General features: G+C 46.5%; 1 protein-coding gene across 2 annotated transcripts in view; it reads left to right on the forward strand.

The window, feature by feature from the left end:
* Positions 1 to 856: 856 nt before the first annotated feature.
* The window catches only part of CMTR2 (cap methyltransferase 2), a 35,670-nt gene continuing 10,179 nt past the window's right edge, over positions 857 to 26,347 (forward strand). The window contains exons 1-5 of one of the 2 annotated variants that reach the window (XM_068129493.2): positions 857 to 1,094; positions 1,526 to 1,834; positions 9,261 to 9,497; positions 9,757 to 9,921; positions 21,401 to 21,616. In XM_068129493.2, coding sequence (XP_067985594.2) covers positions 972 to 1,094; positions 1,526 to 1,834; positions 9,261 to 9,497; positions 9,757 to 9,921; positions 21,401 to 21,616 — 1,050 coding nt within the window. In that variant the 5' untranslated portion in view covers positions 857 to 971. The remainder of the gene's footprint in view (positions 1,095 to 1,525; positions 1,835 to 9,260; positions 9,498 to 9,756; positions 9,922 to 21,400; positions 21,617 to 26,347) is intronic. The other variant, XM_068129494.2, reaches the window with a different exon arrangement.

Raw genomic sequence — 26,347 nt, forward strand, 5'->3', positions numbered from 1 at the left:
GCCACTGTATGACATATGCTGATGATGCAGAAGACCTGCCTGAGTTCGAAGACTGGTGTCACCAGAGAGGAGAAGACATTCCCAACTTTCAGTACTGGGCAACTGTGCTGGAACTAGAGATGTTGGTACTGGTCTACGTGCGTTCTCTGCGGCAGGCTTCATTCACGATGTTCCTTGATGCCCTGACGGAACTGGTCCCATGGTTCCATGCCTTAGACCACACACACTATGCCAGGTGGGTCCCTGTTCACCTGAGGGACATGGTCGCACTCCCAATGAAGCACCCAGATGTAGCCAGAGAATTCAGGGCTGGCAACTTCACTGTACAGAAGACGAAGAATGTGTTCTCTTCGATCCCAATCGAATCGAAATCTTGCAAAAATCAAATCTCTGAATCTGAGATGGCCCAATATCCAGATCTTTTCATAATATGATAGTCTACTAGTGTGCCAAATTTGGTGCTTTCCTCACAAAATGCACAATTGTTATGCTAAGTTGCCCCTCTATCTTGCGGTATACAAACATGTCTTGTAGTACCAGTATAGATTGAGATAATCAGACAAAAATATCCAATACGCATACTCATGGATTTCATTTTATAAATAAATATAACAGTTATTGCTTTATATGTTTTTATGTTCCTATTTATTTATGTATTATTTTCTTACATTGTACACAGTTTGGCAAGCATGGCAATATAGTGGGCAACAGCGACGATTTTATTATTATTTTTTCTTCGGAATATCCCAAACATTAGTATCACATTTATGTTTAGTTCTACGATTAGTGTAGAGACAGACATTATAGAAGGATCAAAATATCTGACTGGTTAACTAGCCCAGTACCAACTTATTTTGCTGTTTGACGAAAGACGAAACGGAAGTGAAGCGTGCTCAACTTGTGAATCCGCAGGAGCTGTTTCAAATTTGGTTGCGCAGTTTCTTTTGTAATGTGCAAGCAAGTGAGACAACATGAATGATCCGGTATCGATAGAGGTGGAAAACCTGTTTAACAAACGCTTTTGTTTTCGTAATCCGACTACGCGTCGCTGGCTGTTACCTCGTTCTCACCTGGTCTTCGCTGGATGTGCGGAGGTTCGTGCCCATCGATCACCGTCCTTTTCATCAATGGGCTTGTGTTTTACTTTGGGTCACTCACAATTAGGGTTGCCACCTTCAATGTGGAAAAATAAGGGACACCCCACCGTCCCCCACGAGAACATTTTGAAATTGTTGCCACTTTTAAGCCATTTTTCATGCTTTTATGGACATACATATCTCTCCACGTAAAGTGTGAGCAGATGAGTACGACTAGTTCTGTGGATATGAAAGAAACTTCATAGGTTCAGATCCACTGCTTTGGCTGCAGATCAGAAAGATTGAATTTTCCTGACGTATAAGACTCATACATTGGCATTGGCTATGTCGCCTGTGGCTTTATAAACAAAAGTGTTATGCAGTGTTTCTGCATTCTTTATTCAACCTGTTTGCTCTCTAAACCTCACATTCCCATGTTATATCCACAGCCTGATCCAGAGCTGGTCGCCCTCAAATTGCAGCTCAACGCCGTGAAAGGAAAACTTAGCAGCATCCCACTTACACAATGGCACGAGCACACAAACCGTACCAACCGTGCCGGCCTTGTTGTTGGTTCAACACGGCGTACTGCTTTCGCTGAGCTCTGCACGCAAGCCTGGTGCAAGTTCCATGAATTGCTCGCGTTTCCTCTGCTGCCTGCGAATGCAATCACTTTTGGGCGGTTTCAATCTGTGCACTTGTGCGAGGCCCCGGGTGCCTTCGTGACGAGTCTCAACCACTACTTGAGCACGCATCAGGTGCCGTTTCAGTTTTTAAAACATACATGTTAGGTTACTTTAAGTTCGTGTCTATTATGTCGGACCTACGCTCACTCGTCTCTAGACTGTCTAGCCTGGGTTTGAATCCCAACCCAGCTTTAAACTGTCATCCCGATGGGTCACAGGCAGGATGATTCGTCCAATGTATGCCCACCTGATGGACGTTAATCGGTCTTCCGGTCTACCAGCATTCATTGGTGGACGTTAAAGATCCCATGGTGTACTTTGCGAAGAGTAGGCAAGCTCCGGCATCATGAACAAATTACAAATTCCTGCCCGAACCAACAGAGTGCACTGCATCAGTGGCACAGCCGTGCCCTCAGCCAATGACGCTACCCCGCAGCCTTGTGCTGCATACACATAAAGATCTATCATAATGCGTGTATATGTATCTTGTTCATTATGTTGGGTTCAAACCCCATTAAAAATCCTCTTCTTTTTTTTTTCTTTTTTTTTTGTATACTGAATCGAGGCTCGTGAAAGAGCTAACATTTATCACACAAACAAATCAAACAGACAAACAAAATATATAAAAAGAGGGAGCGGTAGACGAGATGGGGAGAGAAAGGGAAGCACACAAACACAACATTTGAGAGCAGGGACATAGGGAGATGTGTGGGAGGGAGAGGGCTTGGGGGGAGGAGGCTTGGGAAGGGGGGTGGGGGAAGTATAAAACACAAGGACACCAAGGACTTCCAGGAAAGACGTTGGTATTTCAAAAAAGTGGATTTGGGGTGAAATTAGCGGGGGTAGAAAAGATCAAGGTTTTGGATGGGGGAAGATAAGAGATGGTGGTGAACAGCTGTTTTAAAGACCTGGAGGGAGGTGTACGATTGAAGGGAGTGTGGGAGTTTGTTCCAGAGGCGGGAGAAAAGAGGAATGAAGGAGTTAAGGTGAGCAGAGAGTCTTGATTTTGGCAGTTTGACCATAAGAGGGTTGCAGGCAGATCTTGTGCGACCTGTAGGAATATTTGAGGGACAGAGCCCAGAGAGAGCTGGGGGGGGGGGGGTGGCAAGACCGGAGAGGAGTCGGTAGAAGACGGAAAGACCACCAACCTGCCTGCGGTGAGTGAGTGAAAGGCCCTCGGAGTTAGCTTCATCGCGGGAGATTCCAATGATTCTGAACGCTTTGGTTTCAATAGCGTGAAGACGAGCTCGGTGTGAGGCAGGAGCACCAGCCCAGAGGGGATAGCAGTATTCCATTGAGCTGCGGATGAAAGCCTTGTATGTGGTGAGGAACTCAGATGTGCCAACGAAGGACTTCGCACGACAGAGGATGCCCAGTCGGCGACTGGCTTTGGAGGCCAGATTTGAAATGTGGTTTTCCCAGGAAAGATCATGGCAGATAGTGAGACCCAAAAGCTTGAGTGACAGAACTTCTTGGAGTGGATTATTCAGAAAGTGGATGGGAGGGTTGTCCAGTCGGTCTTTTCGGATGGACATCGTAAGAGTGTGAGATTTGTCAGGATTGAAAGACATGTTCCACTTGTTTGCCCAGTCTGTGATTTTGTCCAGGTCTGCCGAGAGTGAGGAGGCTGCAGACTGCCAATCTGAGAGATGAGGAATGGAGCAACAGAGAGTAGAGTCATCAGCAAAGAGATAGAGAGGATTTTCAAGAGAGTCAGAGAGATCATTGATGAAGACCAGAAAAAGCACAGGGCCCAGAACACTGCCTTGGGGAACTCCAGCCTGAACAGGAAGAGGAGATGAGAGAAACCCATTCAGGGCCACACGTTGACGATGACTAGAGAAGAAGTCCGCCAGCCATGCGTGGAGATTTCCATGGATACCAAAGGAGGAGAGTTTGGTGAGCAGAGCGGGGTGCCAGACCATATCGAAGGCACGTGATATGTCAAGTGAGACAGCTCTAATTTCCTGTTTGGCATTGAGGACCTCCATCCATTGTTGAGAAAGCAGAAGCAGCATGTCCAGAGTAGAGTGACCTGGTCTGAAACGAAATTGATGATCAGAGATCAAGCCATTGGAGAAGAGGAAAGATTTCATATCCGAAGCAATGATGGATTCCATGACTTTGCTGATAAATTGGGAGAAGGCTTCCGTTTCCTTCCGTTTCCGGTCTTGGGTTTCGTTTATTCGCAGCTCTAGACGCTCTCCATCGAAATCGAAGTTAAGTAATTGTTCCCATTTGTATTTTCGTTATAACTGTATTTCTCTTATGGTGTATGTACGTATATTGTCCCGACGAAGATTTTCGGTGCAAATCTTTCATACCTGTATTGAAAATCGTGTTAATTCGTGTCGTCTTGAGGCCTTGTACAGTGTACACTGTACAACCTTGAGGCTTTGTTTTTCTCTCAGCGGTCCGTCGTTTGTGATCCAATAACTTTCGTTCTCTGTTTTCCCAGTCTTTTCACCCCAAAGCCTACTTCCTTATGTAAATCTCAACTTAAAAAGAAAAAGAAAAAAAAAGACTACCTTCTCTGTGCTCATTCGTTTATTCATTCATATTCGTTCGTTCGTTCTTCGACCACGTGTTTCTCCCCCATTTCCCCAGATAGATTGTCAAATTTCAACTTGTTATTTTATCGTCCATGCGATATTGTTTGATTATAGTTAGTTTTGGTTTGAATTTCCTGTAACTCATAATTAATTAATCGTGTTCTGCTCCTCGTGTGTGGCCTTGTAGTTGTACCCCCGTCGGTGTTTGTTAACTTAAGCGTGTTCTGCTTGGCTCTTAGTTTTTCCCTTCTACCCCGAACATAATACTCTGTCTAACGTTCTAAATCCCCTCCCCCCCCCCCCCCCCAAAAAAAAACAACCAAAAAAACAACCAAAAACATTTATTTTCCTTTCTCCACGTGTACTGTTGTCTCATCCTGTATTTTCTGTCCAGGTGTGCTGTTCGCCCCGCCCCCATTATCTCCTTGCCATCCACCATTTGCCCTGTTCACGTGACTCGTGGTGGTCCCTCTCGGCTCTCCCCCCGTTGGTATTTTTGTGCATATAAGATTGTTCACAGTTCTGTTTAAATATTATTTAAATATGTTTAACCTCTCCCCTTCTGTGTTTTATTCAGTGGTATATTACAACACACTGTTTTTCTTCCTATTTAAAAGGCTTTTCTCAATTTCCTCTCCAACTCATTCCACTTCAAAAAAAAGAAATTCAATATCTTATACGTCTCCCTCACTACATGGTCTAAATTCACATTCATTCCATCCCTCCTCCATCGTTCTGAATCGGATTGCTAACTTGAAAATCACAACAAACCCAATTTGTTATCAATGTTCGTCTTTCATTAATCATCCACTTTCTAAACTCCCCTCTTGCCCCTCCCATCCAAATCCCCCCCCCCCTTGCACCTACACTCCTAAACTCCCCCCTTGCCCCTCCACTCTTAAACTCCCCCCTTGCCCCTCCACTCCTGAACTCCCCCTTTGCCATTCCCCTCCTAAACTCCCCCCTTGCCCCTCCCCTCCAAATCCCCCCCCCTTGCCCCTCCACTCCTGAACTCCCCCCTTGCCCTTCCCCTCCTAAACTCCCCCCTTGCCCCTCCCCTCCAAATCCCCCCCCTTGCCCCTACACTCCTAAACTCCCCCCTTGCCCCTCCACTTCTAAACTCCCCCCTCACTCCTCCCCTTCAAAACTCCCCCCCAACCCCTCCCATTCAATTCTCCCCCCATACCATTCCTCTCCAATTCTCCCTCCTCCCCCCTCCTCCTCCAAGCTACCTCCTCCCCACTTCGTCTCCCTTCTATCTCATACCTCCACCCCCCCAAACCTTCTACTTTCCTCTGCCCCCCCGCAAACAACCCCTCACTGTGCCTCATCCCTTCACCATCAAACCTTTCATCCTCCTCATCCTTCCCTTTCTTGGAACTCTTCTGCAATATCTGACACACTATCAACTGCTCTCCCTACCTCCCCTCTCATCCTTCATCTTACCCTACTCCTCCCCTTCCCTGTCCTGAACTCGATGCTCCCCCTCTCTCTTCATTAACGGTATGGACCTCAAACATCCGGGGCCTTCGCTCAAACCTGACTGATCTCTCCATACAGGTTGCTTCTGACAATCCAGACTTGATCTGCTTAACAGAGACTTTCCTCCTTCAAGATGTCTCTGATTCCTTAATATCTCTTCCTGGTTACTCCCTCCTCCGGTATGATAGACCTGAGCCTCGGCCTGGTGGTGGGGTGGCTATCTTTATCAAAAACTCTCTTCCTCACTCTCCTTGCACTGCCCTTTTTCCTCCTCACCCCCAGGAGTACCTCTGGCTACGGCTTCCTCTCCGCTCCCACCTTTTGTTCATATGTGTTCTGTACCGTCCCCCAAACAGTGATGACTCCATCTACATTTCACTGTCTGACAACATGGACCAACTTCTATCCACTCATCCCAACTCTCTCTTCCTCATATGTGGTGACTTCAACTGTCATCATGCCACCTGGTTGGGTGTGGGTTCCTCTCTCACCAGTCATGGCACCTCAGCAAAGGACTTCTGTGACTCACTGGGCTTGACACAATCTGTCAATTTCCCGACCCGGATCTCAGCCAATGGAGTATCTTCCCTTCTAGACTTGGTTATGACAAACTTCCCTGCTAATGTCTGCTGCTCTTCTTCTGCTCCAATCGGTTCTTCTGATCATATGCTTGTCAAAGTGGACATCTCTCTGGCCATTCTCAGAGAGCCTCCTCAGCGTCGACGAGTCTGGCATTTCACTCAGGCCGACTGGGACGGTCTTCAAGCAGCCATCAATCGTCTGGATTGGTCTCCCATCTCCACTGCCTCTGACATCAATTCTTACTGGGAATTCTTCCAAAGCAAACTGATCTCTCTCATGCACAGATTTATCCCATCTCGCCTTCAGTTGTCTTACCCTTCCTCCCGTCCATGGTACACTGAATCTTGTGGTGAGGCAGTTGCCCTGAAACAACTTGCCTTTGCCTCTTGGAAGGCTAATCCAACTGAAGGCAATCTCAGTTCCTTCCACCAAGCTCGGAACAAGTGTGTGTCTACCCTCAGGAGTGCCAGGAAGCACTATCTCTCCTCACTCAAGAATGAACTCTCAAACCTGTCTCCTTCCTCCAAATCCTGGTGGCGTCTGGTCAAATCCGTTTCTGGTGTTTGTTCCCCCTCCATCCCCTCCCTTACCTCAAATGGCCACACAGTTGACATCGCACGTGACAAAGCCGAATGCCTCAACTCTGTGTTTGCCTCAAAATCCTTAGTCCCAAACCCATCTCTCTCTGTTCCCACCTTTCCCAGTCAAACCCAACTGCTCCTGGAATCTGTGTCCTTCTCTCCTGACAAGGTGGAGGAGTTTTTGTCAAACCTCGACTCTGATTCTGCAACTGGACCAGACGGCATCAGCCCACGGGTCCTAAAATCCTGCTCTGCCGCTCTGTCTCACCCTCTCTCTGTTCCTTTCACCCTATCTTTTGCTCAACGTCATCTGCCAGCATCCTGGAAATCAGCTAACATTACCGCTTTACACAAAAAAGGTGCAAAAACAGATCCTTGCAACTACAGACCAATCAGCCTGCTCCCAATTATCAGCAAAGTCATGGAATCCATCATTGCTTCGGATATGAAATCTTTCCTCTTCTCCAATGGCTTGATCTCTGATCATCAATTTGGTTTCAGACCAGGTCACTCTACTCTGGACATGCTGCTTCTGCTGTCTCAACAATGGATGGAGGTCCTCAATGCCAAACAGGAAATCAGAGCTGTCTCCCTTGACATATCACGTGCCTTCGATACGGTCTGGCACCCAGCTCTGCTCACCAAACTCTCCTCCTATGGTATCCATGGAAATCTCCATGCATGGCTTGCGGACTTCCTCTCTGGTCGTAGTCAACGTGTGGCCCTGAATGGATTTCTCTCATCTCCCCTTCCTGTTCAGGCTGGAGTTCCCCAAGGCAGTGTGCTGGGCCCTGTGCTTTTTCTGGTCTTTATCAGTGATCTCTCCGACTCTCTGGAAAATCCTCTCTATCTCTTTGCTGATGACTCCACTCTCTGCCGCTCCATTCCTCTTCCCTCAGATCGGCAGTCTGCAGCCTCCTCTCTCTCTGAAGACCTGGACAAAATCACAGACTGGTCAAACAAGTGGAACATGTCTTTCAATCCTGACAAATCTCACTCTCTTACTATGTCTCTCTGAAAAGATCGACTGGACAACCCTCCCATCTACTTTCTCAACAATCCTCTCGAAGAAGTTCTGTCGCTCAAGCTTTTGGGTCTCACTATCTGCCATGATCTTTCTTGGGAAAACCACATTTCCAAGCTGGCCTCCAAAGCCAGTCGCCGACTGGGCATCCTCCGTCGTGCGAAGTCCTTCCTCGGCACACATGAGCTCCTCACCACATACAAGGCTTTCATCCGCAGCTCAATGGAATACTGTTCTCCCCTATGGGCTGGTGCTCCTGCCTCACACCTGGCTCGGCTTCACGCTGTTGAATCCAAAGCTTTCAAAATCATTGGAATCTCCCGCGATGAAGCTATCTCTGAGGGCCTTTCACTCACTCACCGCAGGCAGGTAAGTGGTCTTTCTGTCTTCTACCGACTCCTCTCCGGCCTTGCTCCCCCAGCTCTCTCTGTGCTCTGTCCCCCAAATATTCCTACAGGTCGCACAAGATCTGCCAGCAACCCTCTGATGGTTAAACTGCCGAAATCTTGGCTCTCTGCTCACCTTCACTCTTTCATTCCTCTTTTCTCCCGCCTCTGGAACAAACTCCCACACTCCCTTCAATCGTACTCCTCCCTCCAGGTCTTTAAAACAGCTGTTCACCACCATCTCTTATCTTCCCCCATCCAAAACCTTGATCTTTTCTACCCCCACTAATTCACCCCTGATCCACCTTGTTTGAAATTCCAACTTCCTTCCTGGAAGTCCTGGCAGTGTACATATGTTTATACCTCTCCCACCCCTCCCCCCCCCCCCCCCCTTCACACGCCTCCCCCCCAAAGCCCTCTCCCTCCCACAGATCTCTCGATGTCTCCATGTCTCTCGGTCCCTGCTGTCAAATGTTTTGTTTGTGTCCTTCCCCCTCTCTCCCCAGCTTGTCTACTGCTCCCGATGTTATTTGTTGTATGTGTCTGTTTGTCTTTTTGTGTGATTAATGTTCGCTCTTTCCCGAGCCTCGATCTTGTATGCAAAGGCTGATTGGTCTGTAGTTGCTAGGATCTGTTTTTGCACATTTTTTGTGCAAGGCGGTGATGTTGGCTGATTTCCAAGTAGATGGCAGATGACCATTTAGAGCAAAAATGCAAATCGATTTATTTATTTAGAGCAAAAATGAGCCCCGTAGACAGACAAATAACAAATCCTGAGCTGTACCTTTAATCTTCTTCTTCTTCTTCTTCCATCATTTTTCTTATTCCTGAAATGCTCTTGATAAGCTCCGAAACAGCTAACCTTGTGGACTGTACATATTTTCCACACAGGTTCCTTGTGAGTGGCTATGGCTCGCCACCACGCTAAACCCTTTCCACGAAGCCAACTCATGTGGGCAGATGATCGCTGACAGCCGGTTGTTGCTGCACACACTGCCAAACTGGGCTTTCGGACCGGATGATACGGGTAATCTGATGCATCTGCAGAACCTGCATGCTCTGCAGCAGCGGGCCCGCAACCTGGGTCCAGTCCACCTTGTAACGGCAGATGGCAGCTTTGATTGCCAGGTGTGCATATCTCGGTGTTAGTTTCAATGTGCTAAATTATTATTCTTTTTTTTTTATTGGTTCTCACAAGGATTAGGACGTAATGAACATATTATTATGCTGTGTGGGATTTTAAACCACTCAGGTCGCGACCTGTTTTGGTTTGTTTCTCTTTGATGTAATGTTTATCGGTCCTTCTATTTGCACCTGAGGCTAATGTAGGAAACAATTAGGACTGCTTCTTGTTGAGTTCCTGACATCATTCTCTGTCGTGCTGTAGGCCAATCCTGGTGAGCAGGAGAACAGTGTAGCCTCGCTCATCTGCTGCGAAGCGGTTGCTGCTCTCAGCATCCTTCATGAAGGCGGCTCTCTCGTTCTGAAAGCCTTCACCTTTTTTGAACGATCTTCAGCCAGTTTACTTTACCTCCTCACCTGTGCTTTCAAGGTATTTCATCCAGTTTTTTTCAGTGTCAGTGTTTAGAACAAACGTCACAGTTGAAGGTTATTAGTCCACTACTGGTTTCACGGGAGGGGATTCGAGCTTTGCTCTCCGTCTGTCCATCCGTCCGTCACACCTGTGGTTTTGCAGCCTTTTTTTCCCATACCCTTTAAGATATTCAACTGAAACTTGGTACATGGCTTTATTATGATAAGTTAAAGAAATTGCAGCTTGTTATGTAGCTTTGCATACCTAAAACAATTTGGCCTACTGTATACAACAACAACAACAGGCATTTTAAGGCCATTTTCCCTGCAAGAGCGGGGGTTAGCCTTGCGGTCCCCTTGACAATGTTCTCCATTTTGCCCTATTTTCTGCAATTTCTGCACAATTTGGCCTACTGTATATGGTCCACAATTGTTGAGTGCATTTAACAAGCAATTATCCCTCTTTGTTTTCATTGAGTTTTATTTACCCGTTGGTCCAAACATTTCGTGTTGTCACATGGACATCGCCGAGTTTGCAATTTCAAATCCTGCTGAAGGCTGAGCTTTTAAGGGCTTTAGATGTTAAGCTTCTGGAACTTGTGCCAATTCTCAGAAAAAAAATTTTCTGTCATTATCGGATTGCCACTAAAAACCCAACTGTCTCATAATTAATGAGCTTCAAGAAGGAAATATTTCTGGCCTGCTTAAGTCTACATTTGGAACATGTCCATACATTGTGGTCGACTCTTAAATGCTCTCATTGTCATCTTGTTATGGGCACTAAAATGTGTGGCTGGTTACCCCCCCTCACCCCCCCCCCCCCCTCCTCCACCCCCTCCCTACATCCTAAAAAGTGTATTGTCTCTATCTGCAAGTGTTATCAAATGGCGGCCTGCTGCATAATGAAGGTGCAGAGTTGTGGAGTTGGCCCTCAGTATCATTATTATACAGTACATTGCTACCTTGTTATGTCCCGAAAACATGTCCTGCATGTGAGATAAACCCCAAATGTATTTAACGTGATAATTACCTCCACCACTGGAGGTGGATTGAGGTTATGTTTTCACCCGTGTCTGTTTGGCCGTCTCTTTCTAAACAGGATATCTCAAAAAATTGGGGACTGATTTGGACAAACCTTGGTGGAGAGGTTGGGTGTGTGACAAAGACAAAATGATAAAATTTTGGTGAAGATACGGATCTGGATCTGGATCCGAGAATTTTTTTATGTGCACCATTCAGAGATAGGGAAAAAAGCGATATATATCACGGCATCTCAAAAGGTTGTGGACAGATTCAGACCAAATTTGGTGAACAGGTTGGGTGTGTGACCAACAACAACAACAACAGGCATTTTAAGGCCATTTCCCTTGCTAGAGCAGGGGTTAGCCTTGCGGTCCCCATGACAATCCAGGATATATATATATCTCCATTTTGCCCGATTTTCTGCATCTCCCCTTGTTAACCCCCTTGCCCGCATTTCTTCTTCGACCATCTTTAGCCAAGTCTTTCTCAGTCTTCCCCGTCTTCTACTTCCTTCTACATTCACTTCCATCACTCTTCTCAACCAGTCACTTCATCCTTCCTCAACACATGACCAAACCATCTTAACCTGTTTCTCTTCACAGCATCAATCACAGGCTCTATTCCCATCATCTTTTGCAATTCATCATTTGTCTTCCTCTCTCTCAACGATACTGAGCACATCCACCGAACCATTCGCATTTCCACCCTTTCCAGCCTTCGTTGCCGTTCTACGTTCATTACCCATGTCTCGCTCCCATAAATCATAACACTTCTCACACATGCAGCATACACCTTTCCCTTCAGCTTCAACGACACCCCTCCTCGTCAGCACGCCACTCAGTTCCCGAAATTTCTTCCATGCACATCTCACTCTAGCAACCGTTGACCTCCATTCAGCATGTCTCCAAGGTAGCAAAATGTTTTCACACCTTCCAGCTTCACGCCGTCTCCAAGATCCAACTCAACATTTCCCCCATCTGCGGCTCCCTCTGTGCACACCTTACATTTGAATGTAGCTGCCACACTGGTTAATGACCCTCTCAAACCACTACATTTTTTATGAACCCACTCAACATGATGAACCCTTTGATGAACCCAGGTGTATGACCAAGAGGAATTGAATCAATTTTGGTGAAAATCCGAATCCAGATCAGGATACGAGAATTTTTTTTATGTCCCTCCATATGTTTTCACCTATAACCTGCATCTACCTTCAGTGGTGGAGGAATATATGAATATATATATACATATATATATATGTACATATATATATATATATATATATATATATATATATATATATATATATATATATATATATATATATCCCGGTGTGTACCCCGGTTTAGAATAGGTACACCGTATCGTAAAACGAATGATCGTTTTAAGGCCATTTCCCCGTTGGAGCAGGGGTTGGCCTTGCGGGCCCCATGACAATCATTGTTCCCTGTTTTGAGGCAATGTTTTTATGACCGGATGCCCTTCCTGGCGCCAACCCTTAGTCGCCTCTTACAACACGCAGGGATACGGTGTACCTATTCTAAACCGGGGTACACACCGGGATATATATATCCTATATATATATATTCATATATTCCTCCACCACTGAAGGTAGATGCAGGTTATGTTTTCACCCCTGTCTGTTTGTCGGTTTGTCGGTTTGTCTGTTTGTCAGTTTGTCGGTTTGTCTGTTTGTCGGTTTGTCTGTTTGTGAACAAGATATCTCAAGAAGTTGTCAACGGATTTGGACAAAATTTGGCGGAGAGGTTGGGAGTGTGACAGGACTGAATCATTTCGATTTTGGTGAAGATCTGAATATGGATTCGGATGAGAGAAATATTTAATCTTTCGGTGATTCGTCACCATTGAGTGATCGGGCTAAAACCGATACATAGCACGATATCTCAAAGAGTTATGGGCAGATTTGGACGAAACTTGGTGGACAGATTGTGTGTGTTACAAGGAAGAATCGATTCGATTTTGGTGAAGATCTGAATATGGATTTGGATACGAGACTTGTTTAATTTTTTAAGTGATTCTTCACCATTGAGAGATTGGGCGAAAAGCGATTATATAACATTGTTACGTGTATGGGGGTAGGCAATGAAATACCTTAGTCCAAATAGGATTGTATAGAGTAGTGTGCTCTGAATGTCGCGAAGAAAAAAACTTTCCTGTATTTAAGTCTGGCCCGGATGTCAGTGTAAGCTTTATGTGTCTCCATGGCGAGGAGTGGAGCTATGCTAATTAGTTAGGGTATAAGGGTAAATCTCCTATGTGTAAATGTCTCTGTAGCTTTTCCCTTTTTCTGATGACACTTAGACACTGATCAAATGAACGGAGAATAACACAGGAACTGGAGGAACGAATTGATAAAATAGAGGGGAGAATGGATAGTCAAATTATGGACAGACTGGGAGAATTCGAGATAAAAATGGAGTCTAAATTCGGGGCAATGGAGATGGTATTGGGGATAGAATTTGAGTCAAAACAAGAGGAAATGGTATTAAAAATAGAAGAGTGTAATACCCAGGCTGGCCGAATGGGGGAAAGGTTGGAAGACAAAATTGGGGCACTAGAGAGCGAATGTTCGGATGTAGATGAGAAATGTTTCTTAAATGAGGACCTGGAAGGCTGTCGGATCTGCGTGGATGCCAGAATGCAGCAACATTGGGAGGAATTGGAATTTTTGCAGCACCAGGGCTGTGATTTGGAGCAAGAGTTGGAGAAAATATTGGAGGCCCGTGTAACGCAACCAGACCGAATGTTTATAGATAAAGATCTGTTGGGGCCACAATTGGTTGGGGATGAGATTAATGATTTAGTACCGTAGTGGCCGAGCACCTTGGACAATATCGTTGAGGAGGAGATTGTTCAGGTCCAACAGAGTCTTGGAGATGAGGTGAGTCGATCCGTCGAATATCCCCAGGACGAGATTAAAGTGACCGAGGGGACCCTCACCTTGACCCACATTTGGGCACCAGAGGCTCCAAAATTGAATACCCAGTTAGGAGGGAGGGAGGGTGGGGGGGGTGTTTTGGCCCCAAGCTGGATTCGGACAAAGAGATGGGAAATAGAGCCTTGGAAAAAGCGATCTCCATAGTAAGTTTGGAACAGCTGCAGGGAGGGGCAGAAAAACCCGAAGAAGGGGTAGTCACCTGCAGCTGCGGTTGGGCACATGAGGCCAAAATCTTTAAAATTAAATTTAAACTCAAATTGCAATGGGAGTTTTATTTGGAGCAGCCGTGGCGGGAGTTGGTCCCCGGGCTGTGAATTTGGACCAGGGGAGGTCATTGGGGTCAGCTTTGTGGAAAATTGCCCCACTTGGAAATTGGGTTATGCCAGCCAACTGGGGAGCTGCGCTGGCAATATTTGGACGTGGGGTTCGACCATGGGTGTCATGGTATGACCCGGGCCCCCACGGGGGGTCTGGTGGAGTGTGGCGTCCCTGGTCCATCGGGGCGCCACCTGAGCGAGTGTCTCAGGCTGGCAGGGTCGCTGGAACTTGGAGGGGGTTGAGACCTCCGGGGGTCCGAGGTGGTGATCCATGGACGCCTAGCTTGGTGTATCATGAGGACCACTAGGGTGAGGTGTTGCAGGTCGTGCTTTGGTGGCAGCACCACGGACGGCCAACAAGGGCCTGATGTGGTGACCGCCCGGGCATGTGGCCTGACGGCCTATCCTTGAGACTCTGGGACAGCCAGCATGTGGTGACCTGCCATGCTGTGCTGGTCTATGGACGTGGGTCGAACCGCATGGACAGGGAGGATTATAGCCCACCGGACAACCATGGGGGCATCTGTGGAACGTGATGGTGTGAGCATGATCTTCCACAGATGATCTGTTGTGATTTGTGGACTCTCGGCTTGGGAAGAGAGCCATGAGATAAATAGGGAAATGAGAATGAGTCGAGCATACTGGGCCATGTTCGGGTGGCAAGTGTATGGAGCAGCGCCCATTTTTTTTTGGAAAATAGTGAAATGTTGAAAAATTGGCACGGGTAATCTGAGGGGTAGATGCAAATTTAAGGATGAATTTTGTGAAGCCAGGGTGGACACTGGGGACAGTGACACCATTATTGATCCAGGTGTGTTAGACCAAAGTGTTGGAGGCTGGGACAAAATTGATAGAGTAGCAGGACACAGCCTTCAACTGGTTACGGGGGCATTGGCGCTAATATTGGGATGTGGGGTTGTAGGAATGGAGTTGGGCAGTCTGGAGGTCAACGTGGTGATATGGGTGGCCGAAGTGTGTGACCACATCTTCTGGGATTGAGTCTCTTTGTGGAGCATGGCTGTCGACTAGACCTTGGGCGTGGTCACGTGGGTGGGCACTGAGGGGCTGCATGTTGTCAGACTGGGGGATGTGAGAGGTATAGGGGATGTAATGGGAATGCCACGCACTGCGACCGTGCCCCTCAGGTCTGATGCCTTGGTAATGGTGGAGTTGGCAGCAGGTGCTCACCACATTGGCCAGCTCGGGCTAGTGAGGGTATGCAGACCTCTGGCGACCCGGAGGCTAATGAGAGCCTGAGGCTGAAGGAGCCTGGTGCGGAGACCTTCCCGGCAGGACGACAGCTAAGGAGCTGTTTGGCTGCCACGGGGCCGAGAATTGAAGGGTGGGGGGAGGGGCGGTGGGAGGCGGGGGGGGGGGGTGAAGAAGTCGTAAGTGGGGTGACTTGTTTTTAGACTGCTGGCACCACAGCCTGAGAAGCGCCCCCACCATCTTGCGTGTACGGAACCTCCCCGCTGCCTAATTGACGATCACACATCTGTGTAATGACATTTCAGCCATGGTCTTGCAGTGGGGTTGGAATGAGTGTTTTTTTTTTTTGTTATTATTGAATTATGTGTGACTGATTACTGGGGTTTGTGTGAGTGAATGGAGGAGGATCCACCGATGCATGTCATTCACCTGTATCAGAAGGACAGGGCCTGCAGAAATGTGGGAAAATTGGGATGGCTCCGCAGGTAATGTTGGGCATTGTGGCATCCATTGGGGGACGTGGTCTTTAGCGGGACCCAGGGTTTGTACAAAGGTTTTTGGATTTTTGATTTTATTAAGGTTTTGTGGTTAAGGTAGATTTTCTATGTTGACCATTTTTCTGCCCGCCCCAGGAATTGACGGAGGACTCGACGGTATAAATATGTGAATTGTTGCTTAAGGGGTGTAGAACGGTAAGGAGAACAGGTAAGTTAGCTTTGGCTCGCTTCCCACAACCCCTCCTAATATTTCATAGGCTAATTAAGTGCGAGTCGGTAAGTGCTAAGGCTGGAACGGTAACACCCGCATTGAACCTTGCAGGAGCTACGGTTCTGGGGAGAGGGGGGCTGGGCCTGTGTTACGTGTATGGGGGTAGGCAATGAAATACCTTAGTCCAGATCGGATTGTATAGAGTAGTGTGCTCCGAATGTCGTGAAGAAGAAACCTTCCTGTATTTATATCGGTCCCGGATGTGGATGTCCGTGTTAGCGTTATGTGTCTCTATGGCGAGGGGTGGAGCTATGCCAATTAGTTAGGCTATAAGGGTAAATCTCCTGTGTGTAAATGCCTCTGTAGGTTTCTGCATGCCATCTTGTGCGGTTCCTGCGCGGTGGTTCAGGGACGGGTCAAGGACACCAGACGGAGTATCAGCCAACGCACAACACGATGCATTTCTTTTTACTTTTGTCATCCCCGTGTGTCGTGTAATCGAGTCTGAGTGGAGGGACCCTCAATTTAGGAATTTAGTGTTACCTTTTTATTGTATTGCGTTTATTTTCATTGAACCATTGTTTGTTGCATCTAAATTGTTGTACGGCTGATTGGCCTGTCTTGTATGTTTATTTTTGTGGGGATCGGATAACCCCCGTGCCGCGTCAGTCCATACACATACAGGTAAGGACCTCGCTGCCCTCCACTACCCCGCCTCCCCCGCCCCCCCCACGCATACAAAAGGTACCGCCATATTTGGGTATACGCCAAGGAGGTAAAGCTCAGGTCGGCCATCCGTCACCCTGAGGTCTTCACTACAGCGTCAACACGACAATATTTTAAAATGGTGTGGACGAGTTATGAATAAACTTGGTGGACGAGTTGGGTAGGTGACAAGAACAAGCCGATTAGATTTTGGTTCAGGTCCAAATCCAGATCCGGCCTATCAGTGGGATAGAAACCATAAACTGTTCAGCCTGGCAGAGGTATGCACTCCGCCGAGTGCCCTTCTAGTTTTTCTAAGTGATTCTTCACCATTGAGAGATTGGGGCCAAGAACGAGATACAGCATGATATTTCTTTCATTATAGCATGATATTTCAAGAAGTTGTGGACCAATTATGACGAGACTAGGTGGATGAATTGCTCAGATGACATGAACAAGCCAATTAGATTTTGGTTTATTTGCTGATCCAGATCTCGCCTATCAGTGGGTTACAACAACAACAACAACAACAACAACATGCATTTTAAGGCCATTTTCCCTGCCAGAGCTGGGGTTAGCCTTGTGGTCCCCATGACAATCTTCTCCATTTTGCCCTATTTTCTGCATCTCTCCTTGTTAACCCCCTTGCCCGCATTTCTTCTTCCACCATCTTTAGCCAAGTCTTTCTCGGTCTTCCCCGTCCTCTACTTCCTTCTACATTCATTTCCATCACTCTTCTCAACCAGTCACTTTCATCCTTCCTCAACACATGACCAAACCATCTTAACCTGTTCCTCTTCACAGCATCAATCACAGGCTCTATTCCCATCATCTTTCGCAATTCATCATTTGTCTTCCTCTCTCTCAACGATACTCCGCACATCCACCGAACCATTCGCATTTCCACCCTTTCCAGCCTTCGTTGCTGCTCTACGTTCATTACCCAGTCTCGCTCCCATAAATCATAACACTTCTCGCACATGCAGCATACACCTTTCCCTTCAGCTTCAACGACACTCCCCTCCTCATCAGCATGCCACTCAGTTCCCGAAACTTCTTCCATGCACATCTCACTCTAGCAACCGTTGCCGAGTCTGATCCACCTTCTCCATTCAGCATGTCTCCGAGGTAGCAAAATGTTTTCACACCTTCCAGCTTCACGCCGTCTCCAAGATCCAACTCAACATTTCCTCCATCTGCAGCTCCCTCTGTGCACACCTTACATTTGAATGTAGCTGCCACACTGGTTAATGACCCTCTCAGACCACTACATTTTTGATGGACCCACACAGCGCACATTGTACATTGAATGGAGTTCACTCCGACACCCTTCCTGCACACAGCACATGGCCACTTCCCAGTTCTTTCCACCTCACCACATGCTTTACCACTTGCCATCACCTTCATCTTTCTGATATTCACCTTCAGATCTTTTGTCTCCATACATTCCTTCCACTTGTTCATCTTTTCCTTCAGTCCATCCATACTTTCCCTGATCAACACCAGATCATCTGCATACAACAACTCCCACGGTAAACCCTCCTTTACGTTCTGAGCCAGCACCTCCATCACAGTTACAAATAGTAGTGGACTTAGTACCGACCCCTGATGCACTCCCACCTTCACCTCAAACTCACCACTGTTCCCGTCCTTCGTCCTTACAGCTGTGCGCGCTCTTTTGTACATTGCCATCACTACTCTGATCAACCATTCCTCCACTCCCAACTTCCTCAATGCCCATGTCAATACTTCACGTGGAACCCTATTGAATGCTTTCTCCAGATCAACAAACCCAAGAAACAACTTCTTCCTCTTCTCCATGTAATTCTCCTGCAACTGCCTCACAATAAAGAGCGCGTCTGTCGTTCCTCTTCCTGGCATAAACCCAAACTGCATTTTGTCGATCTTCACCTTCTTCCTTATCCTCCTCTCCAACACCCTTTCCAATATCTTCATTCCATGCTCCAATAACTTTATCGCTCGGTACGAGCCACACTCCAGAGGGTCTTGAACTTCTTCCTCTTCTCGTGAATCCTCTTTCCAACTTCCTCATCCCACCACCATGTTTCCGAGTGCCTCGGTGGTCCTTTTGTCCATCCACATACCTCACCAACGGCTCTCAACAGACTATCTTTCATTGACATCCAACCATGTTCAAGCTCAACCACATCATCCTCTACTCTACTCAGCCTCTCTTTTAATAATAATAATAATAATTCATTTATTTTGTATAGCGCTTTTCCAGAAGCCCAAAGGCGCTTTGACAGAGTGGCAAACATAATGCATAACAATACATGAAAACAACAATTGCAAAAAAGACAAGAATCAATAGGGAAATATTTAAAGCAAAAGGAGGGAGAAGGAGAAGAGATAGTCAGGGGTTAAATGCTGTGGGTTGAATGTTGAATGCAGTGTTGAACAGGTGGGTCTTTAGTGATGTTTTGAATGTGGTGAGTGAGGAGGAGTCTCTGATGGTGTGAGGTAGTGAGTTCCAGAGGGTGGGAGCAGCGATGGAGAAGGCCCTGTCCCCCCAGGATCTGAATTTGGTCCGGATGGAGGGGGTCAGGAGGTTGGTACCAGCAGAGCGGAGGTTGCGGGTGGGAGTGTGTCTGGAGAGGAGGTCAGCCAGGTAGGATGGGGCCAGGTTATGGAGGGCTTTGTATGTCAAGAGGAGGATTTTGTACTGGATTCTCTGGGGGATGGGGAGCCAGTGAAGCTTGTAAAGGACGGGGGTGATGTGGTCACGGGTCCGGGAATGGGTGAGTAGACGGGCAGCGGAGTTCTGAATGTATTGGAGTTTATTGGTGATTTTTGAGGGTGAACCATAGAGGAGGCTATTGCAGTAGTCCAGACGGGAGGTGATGAAGGCGTGGATGAGGGTTTCTGCAGCCGTGGAGGAGAGGGATGAGCGGAGACGGGCAATGTTTTTCAGGTGAAAGAAGGCTGACTTTGTGATCTGTTTAGTGTATTTGTCGAAGGAAAGGGTTTGGTCAAAGATGACGCCAAGATTCCGGATGTGAGGGGAGGTGGATACTGGGATACCGTCGATGTTGAGGGCAAAGTTATGGGTGGATTTTATGAGCGTTTTTGGGCCAATGATGATTATTTCAGATTTATCACAGTTAAGTTATCACAGTTAATGCCTCCCTTACTGTCACCTCTTTCAACCTCCACACCTGCATTCTCGGTTGGTACTTCACCCGCCGAGCTCTCCTCGCACCTTTCACCCTTATGTCGCAGACAACCAAGTGGTGTTGTGAAACAGCCTCCTCACCTTTGTGTCCCGGAGGTGCCCCCTATCTCGCCTACGCACCATCAGGAAGTCAACGGTTGTCGTCGACCCACCTGACGTGTATGTAACAAGCTTATTATCCTCTTTCTGGAACTGAGTATTACAAATCAACAAATCAGCTCCATCAGCAAACTCCAAAATCCTTTCACCTTCTCCATTTCTCACACCATATCCGTAACCCCCATGAACTCCCTCAAAACCGTCCATACTCCTTCCCACATGTCCATTTAGGTCTCCTCCTACCACAACAACTTCCTCATCTTTCACGTTTTCCATCAGCTTCTCTATCGCACACCAGAACTTGTCCTTCTCTTCATCGCTCCGACCAACCTGCGGAGCATATCCCGAGATGACGTTCAGTGGGGTGCAAAACATAAACTGTTCAGTCTGGTGGAGGTATGCGCTCTACCAAGTGTCGTTCTCGTTAACGAACTTGATTGTGGTGACATTCATCATAAAGTCTGATATCAGAGTAGTGAAGGATGCTTGTGCAATTTTATCACTGACATTACCTTTTATTTTATTTTTTTGGTCGTATCTAAGGCTCGTAATGTTGATGCCACACACACACACATCTCACACACATGGACTTGCAGACAAATACACAAGACATAACACAGGACTGCTAGATGAGACAAACATAGCCACTGAGCTCCGGGGAATTTCCGTCACCCTCCGGGATACTCCAGGTGGGCAGCACATTTAAGAACCTTGGATACTCCAGGTACCCTGCGACGTCACAACAACGGCACCGCCTTTCTCACCGCACTCAGCGGGGCATTTTCCAAGGAGGAATTTCCTCCTCCCCATTTGTGCCAACCTATGGGGATTGTCCCTAATCTTAACCTTTTAAATGCTGAACATCAAGCAATGAATCAGCACGACGTACCATTTTAAAAGTCTTTTGTCTGATTTGGCCGGAGTTTGAACTGCCGACCTCCCAGACTCAGAGCGGGACACTCCAACCCTTCTGCTAAGTAAGAATTCTATGCTATTATCTTACCTGTCTGGTAAGACGTGACTTGCAGGAGAAATGTAGTATATAAAGGCCACGAGACGCTAATTTTCTTCGTTTATAATTGAACTGAGGTTGGATAACTGTGTTGAATGTGCTGCCAACTTGGATATACTGCTACAGCAACGGAAAATCATTAAAATATTATTTAAGAACCTTAAAATACAACAGAATGTTATGGATATTTACAATTAGTTCTTCAAATACCTTTTGAATCGTTGTTTGGTTGCTCATTCTCCTTATTGGCCTGATTCTTGCATCCAATTATAGGAGCTCTACGTTGTAAAGCCGGGAACAAGCAAGGCCGGGAATTCGGAGGTTTATGTGGTTGCTCTGAGGCTGCATCGTTCGAGACATCTTTCCAGTCTTCTCCACCGCATTTTGTGTCGTTATGGCCCGTCCATCTGCAGTGTGCCTTTGTTCCCAGCCTCTGCCATACCACCCTCATTTACGCAGCAGCTTCATGAGTGCTGTCGTTATTTCCTGGTACAGTGCCATGGGTTATAGTGTATATTTTTGTTCATGTATGACTTAGTAAAAAAATCCTCTTCTGCTAATAATATTGTTATTCTCATCACGAGGCAAGTGTAACAAACTGTAAATGTATTTGTAACCTGCGTGTTATATATATATATATATATATATATATATATATATATATATATATATATATATATATATATATATATATATATATATATATATATATATGTATATATATATATATATATATATATATATGTATATGTATATATATATATATATATGTATATATATATATATATGTATATATATATATATATATATATATATATATATATATTTATAGTCGCGTGTCTACCCTGTAGTGAAGACCTCAGGATAGATGACCAAATGAGATTTAACTCCGAGGCGTATATGGTGGTACCTTGTGCACGGGGGGTAGTGGAGAGCAGCGAGGTCCTTACCTGTATGGGCGGACGCGGCACGGGAGTTATCCGATCCCCACAACAAATAAACGTACAAGACAGGCCAATCAACCATGCAACAATTAAAATGCAGCAAATGATGGTTTAATGAAAATAAATGCAATACAATAAAAAGGTGACACTGAATTCCTAAATTGAGGGAACCTCCACTCAGACTCAATTACATGACACAGGGAAAAATAAACGAAAGCAGAAATACATGTATACTGTGGTGCATTGGTTGGTACTCAGCTCTGGTCTCCACGATGGTTTGGGGCCGTCACATGTCCTGCGTCCCTGCGTGGGAAAACCCCCGAGGGCGCAAAGTCATGCTACAGCCAGCCGGTCTGCGCGAGGCAGCCAAAATCCCTCCTCTGATGGCCCAGAGAGAGAGAGAGAGAGAAAGAGAAAGAGAGAAAGAGAAAGAGAAAGAGAAAGATAGATAGATAGATATATATATAGCCATAGCCCCATCAAGCAGAGTAAACGACCCTCATGGCGCTTTACATTATCATGCGAACGCACACACATACACAAACATACAGACACACCTTCAGTCTTGCCCTATTCCTCTCCCTCCCCCATTCAAAACCCACAGATGTGTACTCCCCCTCCTCCTCCCCTCCCTCCCCCGCACATGTACACAGACATACTCTCGATCTCTGTCCCACCTCAAACCAAAGGGAAAACAGGACTTAGACTTTGAAAGACTTGTGAAACAGATAGGTTTTGAGGGAGGTTTTAAAGGCAGGAAGAGAGTCAACATGTCGAACAGAGGAAGGCAAGTCATTCCAGAGCAGAGGTGCAGCAAAGGAAAAGGATTTCTCGCCAAACGACTTGGTGCTGGTGCGCGGTGGCTCTAAGGTCATAGAGTCGTCGCTTGAACGAAGCTGTCGCCGAGGTTCATAGAGAGTGAGCAAATCGAAGAGATAGTGAGGTCCCGTTCCACACAATGATTTATAACATAGTGTGCAAATTTTGTATTGCACACGAGCAGAGCCAGGCAGCCAGTGTAAAGATTCAAGAAGCGGAGTAGCATGGTCAGACTTCTTCGCCTTACAGACAAGACGAGCGGCAGAGTTTTGAACCTTTTGTAACTTATCCAAGAGAAACTGAGGGCAGCCAGCATACAAAGAATTACAATAGTCTAGCCTTGAGAGGACAAGGGCACAGACCAGAGTTAGAGCAGCTTGAGGAGTAAGAAAGTGGCGAATGGATGCGATCTTTCGCAGCTAAAAGTATGCTGATTTGCAAGTTTGAAGTACTTGCTTGGAAAATGTCATGTTACAGTCGAAAACCACACCAAGGTTCTTGGCCAACGAAACAAAGTTTACATCGGTTTCACCAACATGAATAGTGGTAGGAAGTGAACATTGTAGAGGACATCTGTGCGATCTTACAATCATAGACTCTGTTATAGCATCGTTCAGCTGAAGTTTGTTTTGGGTCATCCACGCCTTCACGTTGGCAATACAGCCTTCTAACACTTCAACAGTGGGCACGATTTGTTGAATCGTGCTTCCTTTGTACAGCTGGTTGTCGTCCACAAAGGCGTGGTGATCAACTGAATGTCTGGCAACAAGATCAAATAGAGGCTGAGTAGTCTAGTAGGAAGACTAGGTCCCCCTGCACCCCCCGGAGATATACTTCTAATCAGTGTTTCTAGATTGGAAAAAATGTGTAGAAAATGACTAGCTATGGCCCCAAGCTGAAAAAATGTCCCACATACCATTTTTATGCAAATTACTGCTGCAAATTTTATGCAAAATTATGCAAATTTTATGCAAATTTTTGATGAGGAGTAGAGTTGAGGGGTCTTTGAGGGCTTCATCGAGGTGCTCTCGGTTGCAAGACTGGGTCATTCTGAGAAGCACAGCAGGGTCAGAGATCATGATGTTCTCCTCCTCAGTGAATCTCTCCATCAACAGCCTCTCCATTGCCTCACACACTGTTTTGAGGCAAAAGAGGGACTTTGCGTAGGCCTTTCCACTGAGAACACCTTTGAGAGATCCACTTGTTACTAGTTGTGCCTCAAAGAGAATCTCTGCATATCCAGAACCACGCATCTTGTGTCCAGTGAGCATCCCGATGTAGTTCATGGATGTGTGGAAGGGTCCAATCGTTACTACATGACTAGCAAATTCATTTGGCCAGCGCCAGATGATGGGAAGGGCTTTCATGCAGACACCCAGATCAAATGTATTCAGGACCCATCTCTGACCCACCTCAGCAGTTGCTGCCTCGGAACGCTTCAGTAGCTCACGAACAACTGCGTTGTCTGTGATCGGTTGGTGGATAGGCGTGCAGTAGTCGACTGTTGATTTGCTGGGTGGGGGAGAACCAGTTGCAGAGGTGAAACCCCCTAGCCCAGGCACAGGCTGCAGGCCATTGCCATGCCATGCAGGCACCAGGCACAGACCGATCACAGACAACGCAGTTGTTCGTGAGCTACTGAAGCGTTCCGAGGCAGCAACTGCTGAGGTGGGTCAGAGATGGGTCCTGAATACATTTGATCTGGGTGTCTGCATGAAAGCCTCTTCCCCAATCATCTGGCGCTGGCCAAATGAATTTGCTAGTCATGTAGTAACGATTGGACCCTTCCACACATCCATGAACTACATCGGGATGCTCACTGGACACAAGATGCGTGGTTCTGGATATGCAGAGATTCTCTTTGAGGCACAACTAGTAACAAGTGGATCTCTCAAAGGTGTTCTCAGTGGAAAGGCCTACGCAAAGTCCCTCTTTTGCCTCAAAACAGTGTGTGAGGCAATGGAGAGGCTGTTGATGGAGAGATTCACTGAGGAGGAGAACATCATGATCTCTGACCCTGCTGTGCTTCTCAGAATGACCCAGTCTTGCAACCGAGAGCACCTCGATGAAGCCCTCAAAGACCCCTCAACTCTACTCCTCATCAAAAATTTGCATAAAATTTGCATAATTTTGCATAAAATTTGCAGCAGTAATTTGCATAAAAATGGTATGTGGGACATTTTTTCAGCTTGGGGCCATAGCTAGTCATTTTCTACACATTTTTTCCAATCTAGAAACACTGATTAGAAGTATATCTCCGGGGGGTGCAGGGGGACCTAGTCTTCCTACTAGACTAGAGTGTGCAAAAGAAAGAGGATAGGTGCCAGGACTGAGCCCTGGGGAACGCCAAAGGAAAGCGGAGAAGGGGCTGATTTATGGCCATTGACAACAACTGTTTGCACTCTATCAGTAAGATAGGACATCAGCCAAGAAAGGGGAGTACCAGTTATACCAAATGTGATTACAAGACGACGACTTAAGACACTATGGTCAATCATGTCAAAGGCAGCAGACAAGTCCAAAAGAGCAAGAACGGAAACCTTACCACAGTCAAGAGAGGTCAGAAGATCATTGGTTATTCTTAGGAGAGCGGTCTCGGTGCTATGGCCTGGTCTATATGCTGACTGGTGAGAATTGAAAAGATTATTTGAAACTAGATGGTCATTCATCTGTGATAGCACAATTCTTTCTGTGATCTTTGACAGGAAAGACAGGTTGGAGATAGGACGGTAATTTTTCATGTCGTTAAGGTCAAGGGTGGGCTTTTTAAGAAGTGGTTTAACGAGAGCTTGCTTAAAGAGAAGCGGAAATGAACCCGTAGTCAGAGAATCATTGATAACTGCAGTAATAAATGGGAGGAGGGTGTCCAAACACTCAATAAACAAATCGGTGGGAAGGGGGTCAAGATCACATGTTTTTGTGTTTGACTTGAGGATTGTACATTTGACAATTTCCTCAGTAACAGGAGTAAACGAACTAAGAGGTCGTCCGTGAAAGCAGTGTTCAGCATCATCGAAGGAAAGGTGTGACTGCTTGTCAAGATTGTTTCTTATTGACTGAATTTTATTGTGAAAGAAATGCAGGAAGCGTTGGGGTAGTTCGTTTGAGGAAACACAGTGGGAAGAACAGATTTATTTTTGGTGGCAAACAGGCGGTTGGTAATGCTGAACAGTTGCTTGCAGGAGGAGCTCCTAGTAATCCGATCAGAAATATATGACGTTTTTGCTTTCAGAATGATGTTTATGACGAGTCTTTTAGCTATGTTATACAACTGTTTATGGACTGTGAGGCCAGTCTTCAGCCACTGTCTCTCGGCACGTCGTTGTTCCTTTTTGGCAGCCCTGACTTCGTCGCTGACTGCGCTGAACCACGGAGTACTCCTGCGTCTGGGAACGGCACGCCGTGTCGCTGGAGCATGACAGTCCAACGCTGTGCGGAGGCAACAGTCGAGGTCTTC

This window comes from Myxine glutinosa, chromosome 9, assembly GCF_964187855.1.
Source record: "Myxine glutinosa chromosome 9, kmMyxGlut1.1, whole genome shotgun sequence".
In the NCBI taxonomy this organism is placed as follows: Eukaryota; Metazoa; Chordata; class Myxini; order Myxiniformes; family Myxinidae; genus Myxine; species Myxine glutinosa.